Genomic DNA, 17,719 nt, shown 5'->3' on the forward strand with positions numbered 1-17,719 from the left:
AGGTGGACATTGGCAAAGCTTGTATCTAAAGGGATGTCATTGTATGAGGGAGAACAATGAGGTCGGGACAGCTGAATTAGATAGTGAGAGTTTTGAGGTGGGACTGCACCAAGTACCCATTCTGAGTTTGTTACTGTGTGTGATAGTCCTGGAAGCTGATGACTAGATAAATACATGAAGGATAGTCATGGGAGCCATTGTATACTAATAATCTCATATTGATAGCAGAAATTGAAGCAAACGTGAAGGAGAAGATTCTGAAATATACAGCTAACATGAAATCAAAGGGGTGTAATGTAATTGCAAGAAAAACAAAGGTGAAGCAGTAGGTATAGAAGAGGGACTGACATTACCATGCAGTGAAGGTATTGGAAGAGACTTGGCCCAATACATGTGTTGTGTTTGGAAGTAGTTGCATAAAATGTAGTGATGTGAAGGATATTCTGAAGAAGAAAGAGTACAACCTTTACTGAAAAGGTACAAATGGAGGTGGGGGCACAACAGTGATGGTGAGGGTAGGAGGTGCATAGAAGATACTCTGAGCTGTCCTCCATTCTGTCTTCTAAAAGGAGCCTGTTTGGCACTTAAGTGATTTTTTTTTTTTTAATCTTTGTGAGAAGTAGTATGAACTGTGTGAGTCAAACGTTGCAATAAAAGCAGGACCTAAAGCTGCGCTGAAAAAAAAAAAAAAAAAGATGGTAGATGACATGAGAAGAATGGATTTAGCCCCAAAAAATGCCCTGGACTGTGGAGTGCAGAGGAGAATGATTTGGGAGGCAACAATATGCTCACAATTTCCAAGCACATTTAATTTGTCAAAAACATTGTCCTGGGTAAACCCAAAAAATGTCCATTAAACTAGTGATTATGGTTGAGATGTTGGTGGCTTGTGCTGTGATTTTTACATAATCCATCTAATGAAGTCATTTTATTTATTATTAATTTTTAAGAACTTAAAGTGAATCTTTTGCTGTAAGAAAGGTAAAGGAAGTATTTCAGTACAATATAGTCTCTCTTCTCTCTTGTTCATTTCCACAGAGCTGAACCATCTGAGGAACCAGTTTATGAGAGTTTAGAAGAGTTCCATGTTTTTGTATTAGCTCATGTCCTGCGACGGCCTATTGTAGTAGTGGCAGATACAATGCTACGTGACTCTGGAGGGGAAGGTACACATTTGTTTTAATACTATAATTAAATTCCTTCCTTTGTGTGTGCCTATGTTTTGAAATATAAGTGGCTGGTTAATCTGTTCTAAAAGTTTATTATGATGTATTATCATCCCTTAAAATATTCTTTTACAATATTGTATAAATTAATGTATCTGTTTACATCCACGATGAGGTACATATTTTAAGTTTTTTGTCAGTATTGCATTGTGTGAAATGTTTCAGTTGGAGCGTGCCAGCATTTAATATTTAAACAAAGCATTTGGCTTAGAAGTGAGCACCTGAGTGCAGACAGCACAAAGGGTTTATTCATATCTAGGTCAATTTCCAAGTGTATAGACAGAAGATATGTCTTTGTGTAGACATGAACAATCACACCTGTATTTATTTTGTTGGAAAAAGTTATGCAATTTAAAAATTGCTCTAAAAATATAGGAAATGCCAATGAAATATTCACTGGCAACTGAAGATGCTATAAAAATACAAGTTCTAAGCATCGGTGTGGGGTGGTCTTGTTCTCACCAATTAGATAGAACAGAGAGTATTAAGCAATACTCCATTCAGAAATAACCTCTTTTTGTCTTCTGTTACCCCATGTTGTTTGTAGCGATGGCCTTGAAATTGCATGTTTTCGTGATATCGTTGGCCTCACTATAGACCCTCACTAAACAATAGTAAACAATATCAAATAGTGAAGAATCTCAAACTGAGTCACAAAATTCACATTTCAGGTATCTAATCACAATGCCTGTGTTTTGTTTAAAATGTTTTAAAATTTGCCATGCATGAGAGTGGAGCCTTGGATTTTAGCAGTCTCCTCTATGACATAATAACTAACACAAGGTTTTTTTTTGTGCATGTTGGTTCCTTGCTCTGCCAGTCAGTTTCTCGGTCATTGAATGAATTAAATTCATTTTATTCTTATATAATTCTATATTCAGTGGTTCAAGGCTTCAAGGGTTGTATACATTTAAAAATATAAAACAATGACTTTATAATACAACCCCACTGTACAATATCCATCATAATGATCATTCCATTTTGTTATACAATTATCCATTTCAGGATTGAAGGGTTTGGAGCCTAACCAGGCTTCACTGGCTACAAAGCAGGACCATTTTTATCATAATATATCCTGCTATTTAGTTTTCTGGGTTATACAGTAGATACTTTAGATGTTTTGTTAACAAATCTTTCCTTCATCTTGTGACAGCCTTCGCTCCGATCCCATTTGGAGGAATTTATCTGCCCCTGGAGGTTCCAGCCAGCAAATGCCATCGGTCACCTCTTGTCTTGGCATATGATCAAGCTCACTTCTCAGCACTTGTGTCTATGGAGCAGAATGAAAGCTGCAAAGAGCAAGGTAGAATGACCAGACACCTTTTTATGTTCAAGGGTTAAATACAGTATTCAGGGAAAGCACTAGATGGCAGTACAATAGTAAAAATAATAAACAGAGGTTGTTGAAGATTTAGTTCCTTGGAAGGTCGAACCTTCTGTATCTGAAGGTCTCACGTTGTGATACTGCAAGTTTACTGACACAAATGTCAGGCACTTTTTTATGGAAAGTATTGTGAATTTTATTAGAATGCATGAAAAGTTATTTTATTATTTTCTTCCCCAGAAGAGACCATTAATATGTTTAGTTATGACAGTTAATTTACATTATGTTCAAAATGTTTCAGAGAAATGTTAATTTTTATTTTTTTCATTTCTCATTCAGCGGTGATCCCCCTAACAGATTCTGAGCACAAATTACTTCCTGTGCATTTTGCTGTAGACCCGGGCAGGGACTGGGAATGGGGCAAAGATGATTGCAACACCTCACGTTTAGCCAGGTATTGGGTTCATGTTCCTTGTAATTACTAAATATGCTAAATATTCTTGTCATATTACTTAAACATTTATTATTTGTTCCTGGAAAGTTTGCAGTTTATATTTATCCATGATTTAATGCTGCCTTTCATCTTATCATTGCATGATATGTACAGTTTAGTAAGATTGTGTTACATAATATAGCACTGTTATATTGGGTTATGACACATAGTGTTATTTAATCAACATTTTTACAAGAAAGCCAGGTAGTCAGATAATGGAAATGAGGGGCAATCTATGCACTAGAAAGCTAAAAAGACAAAGTACTGTCTGTCTGTTCTTTGCTTATTGCTACCTTGACCTTTGTAAATAATCTACTTTTTTACTTTCTTTGCTTCTAGTGTACAACTGTCATTGGAGGCTAAATTGAGCTTGTTGCACAGCTATATGACTGTGACGTTTTTGCCTTTGCCGTGTGAAGCTCAGGTAAAATGTAAACATTTTTTTATTTTAAATAATCTACCTTAATAAAAGCACAAGTGTCTGTGTGTCTGTCTACATTTCTTCTGGTTGCTGTATCTCTGCTATCCATCAATTGCTTCATCACTAACACTGGCATTTTTTTTTTATGAATCCTGTACCAAATAGTACATAACAGAAACTCAGCAACCTGACATTTACACAGCACTGCAAATGTTAAAGCAGAGGTTTATGTTGATTACTTACAGTAGATTTCAACCCATCTTAGGCAAGTAGCATGGCTAGTTTTGCCGCATAGAATGATAGATGTTTTTAGTTGATCCATAAGTAAAATGTTGAAAACAGTGCAAGTTTTCTCAACGAACAGGTTAAGTTTATCAAGATAATCATTTGCTTGGAAAACAGATTTTGAAGTTTTGAAATAGATCTCAGTTTCATATTAGTACAGTGATGGTTGAGCTTTGTATACAAGTAAAAATGTTCATGGAATGATGTAATGCAAAGAACAAGTAAATTACTATTTCAGTGTAGACTGGATAATTTTTAAAGCATTTCATTAGTCATAGCTACTTTATTGATCAAGCGTTAGTGCTTCACGTCTGTGGACAGAAGTGAATGAATGTGTCCAGAGTTAGTTACTTCCCTGCATCTAATGCTGCTGTGATAAGCTTCAGTCCGTCGGGACCTTGAAGTGGATTTAGAGGACTCCAAGATGTATGATTTAACCATGCTTTGCACACAAGTCAAGTGACCAGTTTATTAAGCACACTTTCAGTATTTTCAGTGAATTGTCATCAAACATAATTCCATTTAAGTTTTCAGTGTGAAATACAGCTCTTACAAATAACTAAAAGACATTATTTAATGTCTAAGAGATTCCCTCTGTCATCTAGATTTCCTGCCCTCTTGCCAGCCTTCCATGGCTGTTGCATATCTCTACATGAAGGGTCAGATATCCCTGACGTTTGCCAAGTTTCTTGCCCTGTAGCATCCTTGGGAAGATTTAATGTTTTGCCTCAGATCGCAACTACCAGTATTGGTGTGTTTGTTTTATTTTTTTCCTTTGGCTATACCCAACCCAGTCCTTGTGCTCTGCCATTCTTTTCTGCTTGGTGACCCCTTGTTCATCAGGAAGCCCATGACAGACAGAATATACTATTCAGAGTAGAGTAGCTATTTTGCAGAAACTTTGGGATCATGTTGGTTAGAGTTGGCATTGGCTGCCATCTGTAGGTAGTGTTGCGGGTACTTTCTGGGTTCCAAGGCTGTTCTCAAGGTAAATGAGGATGTAGCTCTATAATAAGAAGGTGTTCCTAATAAAGTGCCCAATCAAAATTTATTACACATATTAATTGCACTTCGCTCTGCAGTGGGCTGGTTCCTGCCCGGGGTTTGTTTCCTGCATTGCACCCTGTGTTGGCTGGGATTGGCTCCAGTAGACCCCCGTGACTCTGTAGTTAGGATATAGCAGGTTGGATAATGGATGGATGGATATTAATTGCACTTTGTTTCTGTAAGTATGTTTCCGTAAATAGACTCATTGTTTACACCCACTTAGTTTAACACTAGAATTACCACAGCAGAATTTTCAGTGCCAGCAGAATTAAAAGTGCCTGCTGACATTTAGTACGCAAGCAATGGTACGAGAATGCAGTTAGACTTTTTTTTTGAGCACATACACCGTTCAGCTGTAAACAGTAGTGTGGAGAGTTGCTCGCGTACTGAAGTGGGTTTAGTGAATGTGACTAAGAGACTAAAACTGAATAAAAAAAAAAACAAAGCTAACCTTTACAAGTATCATAAATTTACACTAGCTGTTACAGACTGAAATCAAATGTATGTTTTAATTCTAAGATAGTAAGAATAAGAGCAGCTCACTTCTCAAAACGGACTCGACCGGGGTCGAACCCGTGAAGTTTTGATTACCAGTCAACAGCTGATACCGTTGTGCCACTGAAGCGGTCGTAGCAAATGCGTATCAATGTCACACCCTAACGCGGGTTCTTTTTCTGCAGTTATAGTCTTGAATAGAAGCGCCGTTGTTCTGTTATGTTTGTACCTTTTGTGAAAGTGTTTATTTGATATTTGGACTTCAGGCTTAACACATTTTACACTTCATGTCTACATTTTGTCAATTATTACTAAAACATGAAAAAACGTTTCTGTTTTAATGATGTGTTTACATAAACATGAAATGCATGTGTTCCAAATAACGATATAGTATTTATAAAAGGTGTCATTTTGCTTGACTTCTCACTCTATACAACTCTAAGCAACTAACACACAGATAAACAGACTTGAGCTGAGAAAACTGTGCGGTGGTGGGGGGATGAGATAGTAGGCTGCTTGCTGCTTATCGACATATTTACAGGACAAAAGACGCTGATGGAGAGGTGCGAAGCGATTTAAGGTGGGAAGGATCTACGAGTTTTTTTTGTAGGCTGTAGTAATTCTAGTGTTAATGTCACCACAGACAGAACCTGTAAAGTCAGCACTGGACATGCTCACAAGCATCGATCCATGCTTGCTTATTCCAGCCCAGCTAATGTACCTTATGTGTCTTTGAGAATAAATACAAGTACCTGGAGGTTATTGGTGCTAGCTCCACATTGTCCAAACTTCAATCCCAATCTGTAGAAGCTGTTGGGGCATAGCCCAAATCACCATGCCACTCCTCAGCTGTATGCTGTGTTTGTTATTGTGAAATGTCATATACGTCATCACTCATAATGTAAGTGAAATGTAGTCTGTTGCAGTACTGATGTTTGTCTTCTAGTTTTGGCTCTGTTATTAATCATTGTTCATTTGAATTTGACAGCAAGCACCATTGGCACAGCCAGAATCCCCAACTGCTTCTGCAGGAGATGAAAATCGGACGCCACCAGACTCAGGAGAATCTGACAAGGAGTCAGTTTGCAGCAGCACAAATGGCAGTGGAGGAGGAGGACTAGGTGGAGGAGGTGGTGGTGGTGGTGCAGATGGTGGAGGAAGCAAAACGGGAGGCTTCTCATCTGGAGCAAGCAGTTCCAGCAGTAATAGCAGTTCAGGAAGTAAAGAAGGAAAGGAAGGAAAAAAGAAAGACAAAGACAAGAAGAGAGCAGACTCTGTAGCTAATAAATTGGGTAGCTTTGGAAAGAGCTTGGGCAGCAAACTTAAAAAAAATATGGGAGGACTGATGACAAGCAAGAGCAGTGGAAACAGCAGTGGGAACAGCAGTAGCAAACAGGGAGGTGAAACAGTAGAGAAGAAGAAGAAAGGATCTCTCAAAAGCAGAAAAGGTAGTAAAGAAGGCTCTCCGTCTGCACAACCTGGAGGAAACAATGAAACTGGTGTTGGACTGGAGAAAGGTGCTCCCAATGGGCCAGCCTTTGACAACCAAACAGACCCATATAAGTACAGCAATGATGTTAAACTAAGTCTGAGCATATTGAGGGCAGCCATTCAAGGAGAGCGCAAGTTCATCTTTGCTAGTTTACTAACAACCAGTAATCGACAGCCCTTCCAAGAAGAGATGATTCAACGATATTTAGCAGATGCTGAGGATCGTTTCCGAGCAGAACAAGAGCAAAAGAAAGAAGCTGAAAAGAAAGGGCTACTTATGACTTCCCATGAGTCTATTGGAAGGAAAGGGTCAGAGATACAAGAGGGAAGCTTTCGTTATTTTGATCCTAAATGTGATATTGATGGCTCATCCCCTTCTCATCCTTCAGCAACTCCGGCAGGATCATACTTTAACCATACTTTGAAGCCATCTTCCTTTCCTTCTTCTAATTACTCTGGAGTTTTAACTATCCCCAGGCCAACAGTAATTAGCCAGACTAACAGTGTGAACCAAGCCTCTCAGCATCTACCACCGCCAAGTTATAATGAAACACGTCGCCAGGTTGCAGGTGGATCTTCCTACAACAGCCTTCCTTCATATGCCACCCTCCCTAGGCCATGTACACTTATGCAGTATCATCCACCTGTGGGCAGTCCTGTGAGACTGAACCAGTTCTCATCTTTGGAGCGCAATGAAGACCCCCCAGAGTGCCAACAGCAAGAAGAGAGAGTCTTAGGGGGTGAGTCAAGTTATAGTAATGGCTATCGAGAGACTAGGGTGGCTGGTGGCCCTTCTTTGGACAGAGGTGTAAATACTGGAAGGCATTTCTATGGTGCTGTGAGTGGTGCACAGCAGAAATGCAAAGTTCTCACTTGTCACTATTATGGGCACCCAGAGACAAGCAACTTTTGTTCATATTGTTTCAAAGAGGAGATGAAACGCAGGGAGAAGGATTCCCTTATTCACCGATTCTGAACAATTATACTGTATTTCTGTTTCTCCTCAAAAAGCCTACTGTATGGGGTGGGATTGTTTCAATACATGTTAACATTTAAAATCCTAAACACATCCCTGCTCCATTCCACTCTCCTACTTAGTAAAGGTCAGCTTTAAAAATGAGGGGGAATCTGGAAATAATCGCTGACTGGAATGACAGGTGTGGCCATTTTGCATCCTTGAGTGCAGCACAGCCCAAGGCACAAAGGAGCAGAAGCCTTGGTGGTAATCAAAGCACTACAATGTAGTAGACATGACGGTGGGCTTAACCTTTTACCACACAATTATTTTATTGTACATGGATTTTTTTCTGTTTTTGTCTTTTTTGTTGTTTTTTTTTTGTTTGTTTTTTTTTTTTTTTAATTGATTTGTTTTTGCACAGAATTGTGGTCTTTGTTACTAGCAAGTTTGTCCTCCGTCCCATCTCCAAAGTGATTTGAATGCAGCATTAGCTGGTTTTCAGTTTTTAAATTTCTACTTATTCTACATTTGCCAATTAGGTCAACTTTTACAATCCTAGCAAAACCTGAACTTGCCCACCTTTTGAACAGATTGTCTGCATTATATTCCTTATATGCAAAAGCGAATGTATAAAGCTTCCCTTTTAATGGCAACAGTTTTTAAATCAGTTTTTAAGCTGTCTCTGTTTTTTTAAAATTTATGTTAAGGGGTTTGCCCGCTTTCTTTGTTTTTACACCATATTAACATTTCAAAATTTTTAAAACAGTTTGGCTAAAATATTTATATTTGATGAAAATATATTATACTTGAACAGCCTGAAGAATGGGATAGGTTGTTCCTTTCTGGGTTGAAATGTCCTAAAAATGTGTATTTGTATACAAATTAGAAGATATAGGCAATAAAAAATTGCAGATGCAAATATGTGTAATTTCCTCACCAGCAGAGGCATCTGTAATTCTCGTTTATAAATATTTTGGTATCCCAGGGTTCAGGATTTCTGTCTTCTTAAAGAAACAGTGCACGGTCTTGTGTCACCAAAATAGGTTTTCACCAAAGACAATGAAGTTTCTTCACGCCCCATACTGATTTTATTACATATTACTTTACATTACACTAATCATTAGAGCAAACCGAGTATGTATTTTTAAGTTGTTTGTGTGTGTTTTTTGTTTCTTAACTCAAGTTGTAACAATGCTAGAAGTAATTTCACTTCATAATACCAGGCTTCTTCCTTGACCATCTGTCCTGGAAGTGTAAGAGGTAGACATTGTAGAAATTAACTTTTGCTTTATGGAGGCTGAACGGAGTTCTCTGCTATTTCAAGTCAGGAGCACATTTATTACACTGGGCTATCTCTTTTTGCGTTCTGTAATAGATAGATAGATATATATCCTCAATATCCTTTAACAAAGGATCAAATGTAATTGACATGCAAGGTTATTAATCCACCATGTATTACAATATAGTATGAATGCAAGTGGCTAAATGTCACATAAAACGTTTATGTAGACATCACAAAATTATGAACGATTATGATTTAGTAACAGACACATTTAGTTATAAAAAATAAAAGGAGAGCAGAGTGCTAGCTCTAATTGCCTAGAGCTATAGATATTATAGGAGCTCTTTCAGCTCTGGCACATTTGAAACTGCCTTAATGTTTTTGTTTTTTTCCTGCAAAAGAAGAATCAGAACATCACTGTGGCTTCATTCAAAGTCTAATTTGGATGTAAATGCAATATGAGGTTATTATCTCATAAGTGAAGGTTTCACCTGATTATTCAGCTGATCATTTCTGGATAGTAGAATATTGGTTGCTGCTAAATGCATCAAAGGTAATCTTTGTCTCTTCATTCATTAATTAAATGTAAGCTAATTATATTGGAAGTAATATCTCTTGTCTACATAAACCAGGAGTTTCTAACTCCAGGAGTATCAAACTCAAGGCCTACCGTACTGAATCGGGCCCGTGGACCTTTTTAAGGCTCCATCAATATTAAAAACCTGTTACATGCAGTCTGCACGGACTGTTAAATTTCTATAAAGTAAAAAAAAAAACCTTTAATGTTCTTTTCACACGTAGATTGTATTACCATATAATTTATATTTACACTAGCGTTAAAATGTGACTCCTCATTTATCTTTCAAAGCACAGCGTATAACAGCTATTAATTTGTAGTTAGAATGGAAACTTGTGACTCGTATTGACCTAAAACCATTAAGGGATCAGAAGGTGACATACCACACTGCCATAAAGAACTTTAGTGATTCAGTGTGATGCCAAAGTTGCAACAGTCTTGTGAAGAAGGTGGTAAGTAGACTTTACACATGGCACTGGCACCACTGTGTTCATTTTTTTAATGCTGCAAAGGTGTCAGGACTGGCTGCGATTCCACAGCTAACCTGATGCTGCCACTGCCCTATGCCATTCTTTTGTCTTTTCCACTGATTGTTGTATGTGGATAAGAAACCATATTTGCATTTCTACTTGTGTTAAAACGCTTTCCGTTTTTAAACCTCTTCAAATGTGGTCTGTGTGATCCATCACTACTGCATTTACATCCTTTTTTTTAATGTGTTGAAGCACTAATTGTGACACATGTTAATGCAGATATAAACCGATGTACTTTGCTTTAGTCTGCGTCTGGACTACCTCTCTTGACTTTATGCGCTGACGTCTTTTTTTCACTCAATACTGATTTTTTTCTCTTGGCCACTGTTAGCTTTCCTAACCAAGAAAAGAAAAACATTTAATGAAGGAAGACAGTTTTAAGGGACATATGGGAAAGAATAGATGCTTATCATCATCAGAGTGGTGTTTTGTTTGTTTTCATATTACATTGGGTGTTTGATTTATTTATTTTTGGCCTGCAATAAAATTGAGTTTGACACTCCTGACTTAAAAGGAATAAATGTGGAAAATTTTACCAAAGGAAATAAATTTCAATTAAGTAAATTTCCTTAAATCAAGCACTTGTTAATAGCTTCTTATGCATTGGTTTTGATTGATCAATTTATTTATTGCCCCTTTGGGTATTTGTTTTTATGCATCTTTTCATTTTACTGCCATTCGTAACAGAGGAGAAATGCAGTGTTAATTATTATGGTGCTCTGAATATTGAGTAACTTTGCCTTCTCTCTCTATCTCTCTCTTTCTCTCTGTTTGTATAAAGATTATCATCTTTGATATACCTTATACTGGTTGTGGGAGAAGGAATGGCCCATATGTGTTTTGTTTCTCGAACTATATAATTATGTTTATAATCAGCAAATGATTGTCATTTTGCAAGCAAATTAAGAGAGACATTGACACCACATTGCAATCAGACATGTACACAAGGCTTGTGTTTTTTTATTCAAGAGGAAAAATTACAAGTAAAAGTTTATCCAAAGTTTCCACCCTCTGCATTAGAGCACTTTACCCACTACACTTAACTGTGATGGATTTAGCATGCCCATGACTAGTGTATATATACACTGCCGTTACGGAATGTGAAAAATCTATAAGAGGGCTAACTTGGGCTATTTTTCCCAGGGTATTTGGCCTTAGTATATGCGTATTTTTAGCCATTCTGTTGTACAGTGCAAAATCTTCTTTATTTTAACCCCTCATGTTTTAATTGTTCACATCACTAAAGCAAAGTGGGGGTGGGGGGGAAATGGGGTGTGCCTTATTGCATATAAAGACACTCTTTCATTTACATATTTGTTTCTGGTCAGCTTGATTTGTGTTTTGTAGGTCTATGCAAACTTCATAACAAGCTTATTTTGTGTTATTCACTATTTAAACCTATTGTAGCTACATTAAGAAGATGACAGTGACAGGAAAACATGTTGTTTAAGAGCACTTCAGCTAATATATATTTTTGCTTTTGAATAGCCATCAGAATCTCCTACACACTTGTAATATTTTTTGCATTTCACCTTGGAAAGCAATAGTGAAGACTTGGAGTGATCATGTGCTGCTCTACATTTTGCATAAGGGCTTAATAGAGAAGACATCACAGATGACCAGGCTTTAGGAACACTGTGCCGTCCAGAAAAAAGGGAAACAGTAGACATGGATTTGATCTTTCCTGCAGCATAACAACGTCAAAAGCTTTCTTTCTACTGCTGCTTTTCATGCACTGTACTGTACGTAAATAAAGCCTATGCCACGATCCATTTTACCTTGTCAGTTTATGAGCTGAAGGCTTCAGTGATCTGGGCAGGTTATTGAAAGTATGCAGACATTTTTACATTATGAAACATGACTACTTCACATTTCCTTCCTGCATTTAATTTTGCAATGTTTCTACATGTAGTCAGGTTTATATAGAATTATATTTTCATTGTAGTCATTTGTTGCATTATGAGTATACCTTTTGGGTATTCTCACATCCTATGCAGGGTTAGATGTATGCTGCATGTCTTACTTGTCCTTAGTAAATGGTCAACAGGGTATTTTATCTCCGCTTATGATTTGGAGAGTGACAGGTAGGAATGTAGTCAATGTCCCTTAAGAAGTTTAGTGTTACTAATCAGGATCCTATTTCTGAAATCTGACTGGCAATAAACTGAAATACTCAATGGACAGAACTCATTTTGTAGTGCTGGCAAGGTTATTTTCATTAGCAAATCTAAAGATGGCTACACACATGAAAATGAATGATGTTACTTTACCATCCAATGCTAATTATTTGGTTATTAATTACTGTTCTTTCTAGAATTGCACGGTTTATTGTGCTGTGCAATAATTTAGGAAACACTGACACTGCTACAGAAGGCAATATGTTGAATAAAAGTGGAGTTTTAGGAATCCAAACTTGAGAGATTGTCTGTTGTTCTAAAACTGTGACCGAGTGGCCAGCTGAGGTAGTTTAAGTCCAAGTAAAAAGGTGATGATCAGGATTGTCTTTTGGAAGAGATCTGAGCCAATGTCTCATTTACCTAGCATCTAAGCATAAATTAAATATATTGGGAAGCAGGTAGTTTTTATATGTATTGGATACATTTTTGTAAGAAACAGAAATTATTAATAAGTAAATTATCTTAACCTCACAGCTCTTATACCACATCATATTGTTCCATGTAGAGAGTTAGGTCAAACAAGAGTAAAAAAAAAACTTAAAAACTTGATGTTACAAATATCTGAAGATGATTGATCTGCTCCCAGTTAATAATTCCAAGATATGTTAAGTACTTCAGGATATCAGTTTACATTAATTTGTCTGAACAAGTTATAGATAGATGATGCTTTATTTATCCCCAAGGAAAAGTTCAATAAAACCCCCAAAAAACAGACAGAGGAACTTCTGGCTTGGATAACATAGAGTGGCTGTTGTCAATAACATCATTGTAGGTGTTCAGATTGTACCATAGGTTTATATTCAGTAAACATTTGAGTAGAACAGTCCCAGCTTGTAGTGTCCATGTTTTGAACATATTGATAAGACATTTGACATCACCAGCATTCAGGGCGATTCATCATTAAGATATGGTAAAAGAGTTCTTAGCCAGGATGATGTAACTAAATATATGCATATTATTTTAAATCAGTTAATTACTTAATACGCAAGACTGTCATTTTACAGCATAGCTAAATAGATGGAAAAATGAGTGACTATAATCATCTAAAATATAGGGAAAAAACTTCAGCTTGTGTTGGAAGCATAATACAGCCAGATATGCAAACCACGTAATTAATTTAATTTTCAAATGAGGGAGCAATGAAAGACATGAGTTCCATATAAAGCAAATATGGCTAATGTGATTATTATTCTTGATGTATAGTAAAAAAATTACCTTTACTTTTTAGAAAACCCAAGATCCTAAGCCAGTGATGATTTTCTCATAAGGGACTAATTTTATTATTTCTGTTTCCTACTTTTTTCTTTAACATCTTGCTATATTGTAGAACAGTTATTTAATTGTTTGGGTTAATTTTCTTTTCTTTAACATCTTGCTATATTGTAGAACAGTTATTTAATTGTTTGGGTTAAATTAAGTAAAAGTTGTATACAATGTATATGTGTATATTTATACTCTTAACACTGGGCATTTGCCACAGTATGTTGCTAAAGAGGACGACGTCTATTTCAGTATTATATCCATGTTTTTTGCACAGTTGGATTCAGTTCTTTTAGTTTACTGCAGGAGTTACGTACCTCGGGATATATTTAAAGTGTACATGAATGTAAAATGCAGCCTTCTAAAATTTGTCTGATTAAATACATCAGCTTTCACATTTTTGAAAGTTGCACAAAAGTCGTACAGCACATGTGTAATGTCAGACTGAAATGAAACTGCCCATAGGAATTTACTATATTTAACAAGTACCAAAAAATGAAAGATTTTATTAACAAAACTGTAAGAGGTCATTTAATGTACAAATATTAGAATAATTTTTAATTCTAAATATTTTTAATGTGGGAGATGTAGAATGTTGTACACTGCATAATTATTCTGCTGGTTGAGTGTGATTGAGAATTTCAGTTCAAATAAGTGACTTTTTTCCCCAGAATATTTACATCTATACTTAAATTCTCTATTTTTTTTACTCTGTTCAAATGTATATTAGTGTGCATGTATGCATTTGCTAAAAGAGATTATTGTTTTAATCTAAATTTCAAGCACTGGGTGATTTTTTTTTTTTCTGAAAATGTTCAAATGGAATGTGGTGAAAGGCGATTAATTTTTGTCTTTTTGTATTTAAGGACTTTTTTCCCCCCTGACAACCTAAAAAGATTAAAAATCATACTACTGGGTGAATGTAATCAAGTTGATTACATTTATATAAAATATGTATGTTATGGATCCCAAAAGTAGATTGTAGAGTAATCTGGGATTATAATTTGGACAGTAAATCTGAGTCATTAATAAACTAAAATGTATTTTTTATTTTTTTGTGCAATTTTGAATTTGAAATGTATAGAATATTCCAAATGTACGGAAGAAGTTAAACATTGTGAAATTATTTCAAGTGTAAATTGTTTGTATGCCCTTACTATATAATTAGGCCTAGATTTTCAGTCTCCAGAATATCTGATATGCTAATGCTGACATTTCTAGAACAGGCTATGTGGGTTTTCCTTTTGCGTATGTGTAGTACCAGATTACTCTGGATTAAGCAATGAGGACTGCATATTAGATTTCTGAAAGGTAATTTGCTTGTGACAAAATGCTTTCATGGTTACATTTCTGATTGATTCTGGTGCAGTTCAAACAAGTGAAGATATTTTAATTTTTCTGTTTTAATCAAAGATGATTTATCATTTCTTAAAAAGTTGTGTGTCTTATGAGCCACCTGAGAGCGTAAACATTAAAAAAATGAGTTCTTCACATTACTTTCACTCTTAATACATAATAAAATGTGGCTCAGTTTGGAATATGAGTCTTACAGGTTTCGAAAATAGGAAGTGACACACATGTCTATGTCTTGTGTCCTGTTACTCACACACATGGGCCTTAACGTTACTTATGCAGCAGATGTCCGTTCATTGTGTTTAACTGGCTGAGGAGTCAGGTGCTCTAGTCATGCTGCTTAAATTGAGTAAAACGCAATAATGTGTTCAAATGATCAATACCCAAGCACCTTCTTCAATTTTGGATAGGTCACAGTATGCACCACTATACAGTGGGTAAAATTATTTTTGACTTGAAGTAATAGATACAGTTTTTAGAAAGTACTGCTTTCACTCGTGTTTAATGGTAAAAAGAATAATTAATAATTTTGTGACTTCTCTAATTTTACAGACAGACAACACTAGTAAAAAGAGTAAAACATTTATTTATTCTTTATTTACATTCCGGATAAAATCCAAAAAATGTTGACTGGACCATCACTTGAATAAGTGGAAACCATTGTCTATTTGAACCAGTATGTGCAAAGTTTCTGTCTGAAGAGAATTAAATGAAAGTGCGTAGTCTAATATAATTTCTGGAGAAATATATATTTTTAGCGCCCTCATTAAAATTTCTGATTTTCAAAGATATATTATTTTGTATGTCCTGAATCCATTATTTTTAAATCCGTCAACCACATATTTCTATTTTCTTATTGATGGTTTTTTTTTTTATATATAATCTCTTTCCATTGTGACTTTACAATTATATTGTAATACTAGGGTGTTGTACCGTGTTAGCCATTATGAATGTAGAGAAAAGCCAAGCAAAATGAAAACACATCTTGCCTGAAGAAGGGGCCTGAGTTGCCTCGAAAGCTTGCATATTGTAATCTTTCTAGTTAGCCAATAAAAGGTGTCATTTTGCTTGGCTTTTCTCTACAATTATATTGTAATAAATCCTCAATGTTTTGGCCGCTCAAGAACTTTTATTATTAAAAAAAAAAAAAAAAAACGTACACAACAAAAATGGCTTAGGCACTTGCACATCTTAAAGTCTGTTTAAAGTTCTAAATAAAATGAATAACTATTACAGCAATATTCATTCATGAACCTGAAAATGGCCAGCTTTTTAGAATCCCTTTGCTCAGGAAGTCTGATATTTATAATAAAAAAAAAAGCAAAATAGAAATCTAATTTAATTTCCTACACAAAGGAGAATAATTTAAATGTCAACTAAAAATTCTTATTTGGAGGGTTGAGTTTTCTAAAAATTTGTGGTTATAGATGCAGGATACTCTGTAACACGTGACAAATAAATTATGCAATTTTTTTTTTAAACAAAAATAAAGTCTAGTCTATTTCATTAATGACTGTCAGTCACACTTGTGAAAATATGCCCTTTTTTGTGATTGGTGTGTATGTTTTTTTTTTTTTGGTTTTTTTTTTAATAAAAGTTGTGTAACTCTTCTGTCTGTAAGGCAAATGTTTAATTAGAGCTGTCAGTATTAGGTATCTCAAGCCTTGTCTGTTTGGCATCGAGCGCCTTGACAAAAACGTTAACCCACGGAATCCCTGAAGCGGCACAGAGACTAGTGAGAGTGTTTGAGTGTGTGATGAACAAAATGGATGTGTGACGACTACATTGCTTGAAAACCTCATATCGTCCAATCATTATGATCACCCTGTCTTAAGTATGGTCAATCAAAGAAGTAAGTTGTAGCACAATGTAGAAAAAAGTCAAAGAAAATGTTACCTTGAAAAGCAGGGAAAAAAATTGATATTAAAGGTTTTCTCCCCTTTAAAAAAAATTGCATGTAATATGAGGTGTCATGTTTTGTATGTGAAAAGGAAAGAAACTGACTTCTGCACAATGTTTAAAGAAAACTTTGTCTACAGACTTACTGTATACTATTTTGTTTTCAGCACTTTTATAATTAACATTTGTATAATATCTTTTTTCCTGAGCAATGTATCTTTGTATATACAGTTTGAAGTATTACCTATGCAGGCTCTTTTGTCATGCAGTTTTTAGAGCTCCCATCTTGCTGCTATGGGGGGGGGAGTGTGATTGGAAACAAAATAAAGACTGCTGAATCAAACCAGTTGTTTGACTTCTCATTGGAAGGAATAAAACCACCTGCATCTGGCTGCATTTTAAAGAAGAAGAGCGCCGCCGCGGTACAGTGCCTTACCTTGTGAACCAACTACACGTCTAACGGTGTTGCATGCGGTGGTGGTGGTGGTGGTGGTGGTATTCAAACTCTGACTTCATTGCTTGTTATTTTTGTCTCTTAGATAAGAACTGCATGGAAAAAGGAAGCTAACAATTATGATGGCAGAGTCAAGTATGCCTGTCCAGATTACAGAATCCTATTAAGTACACCAATTTTCAGAATCTGAAAAAGAAATGTTATCTTGTTATTCCTCCCGGTAAGGTTTTCCCATAGTAGTTGCTAACTTTAAATAGATAGTTGTATATGCTTATAAACCTGCTGTACTGTACACATTTTAACAATTCAAATTCCACAATATGTAAAACACGTAATGCAGAACTTAAAAAACAAATAGTCATTAGTTGTACACAGAAATATATGTATGTCTGTAGATTTCTCATGCAGCTCCTAAATATTAATAAACCTTTTATGCACTAAGAG

General features: G+C 35.7%; 1 protein-coding gene across 1 annotated transcript in view; it reads left to right on the forward strand.

The window, feature by feature from the left end:
• The window catches only part of otud7b (OTU deubiquitinase 7B), a 142,502-nt gene extending 125,338 nt beyond the window's left edge, over positions 1–17,164 (forward strand). The window contains exons 8-12 of the mRNA XM_028794009.2: positions 1,039–1,166; positions 2,380–2,529; positions 2,890–3,004; positions 3,383–3,467; positions 6,280–17,164. Coding sequence (XP_028649842.1) covers positions 1,039–1,166; positions 2,380–2,529; positions 2,890–3,004; positions 3,383–3,467; positions 6,280–7,758 — 1,957 coding nt within the window. The 3' untranslated portion in view covers positions 7,759–17,164. The remainder of the gene's footprint in view (positions 1–1,038; positions 1,167–2,379; positions 2,530–2,889; positions 3,005–3,382; positions 3,468–6,279) is intronic.
• Positions 17,165–17,719: the final 555 nt, after the last annotated feature.

This window comes from Erpetoichthys calabaricus, chromosome 2 (genome assembly GCF_900747795.2).
Source record: "Erpetoichthys calabaricus chromosome 2, fErpCal1.3, whole genome shotgun sequence".
Taxonomy (NCBI): Eukaryota; Metazoa; Chordata; class Cladistia; order Polypteriformes; family Polypteridae; genus Erpetoichthys; species Erpetoichthys calabaricus.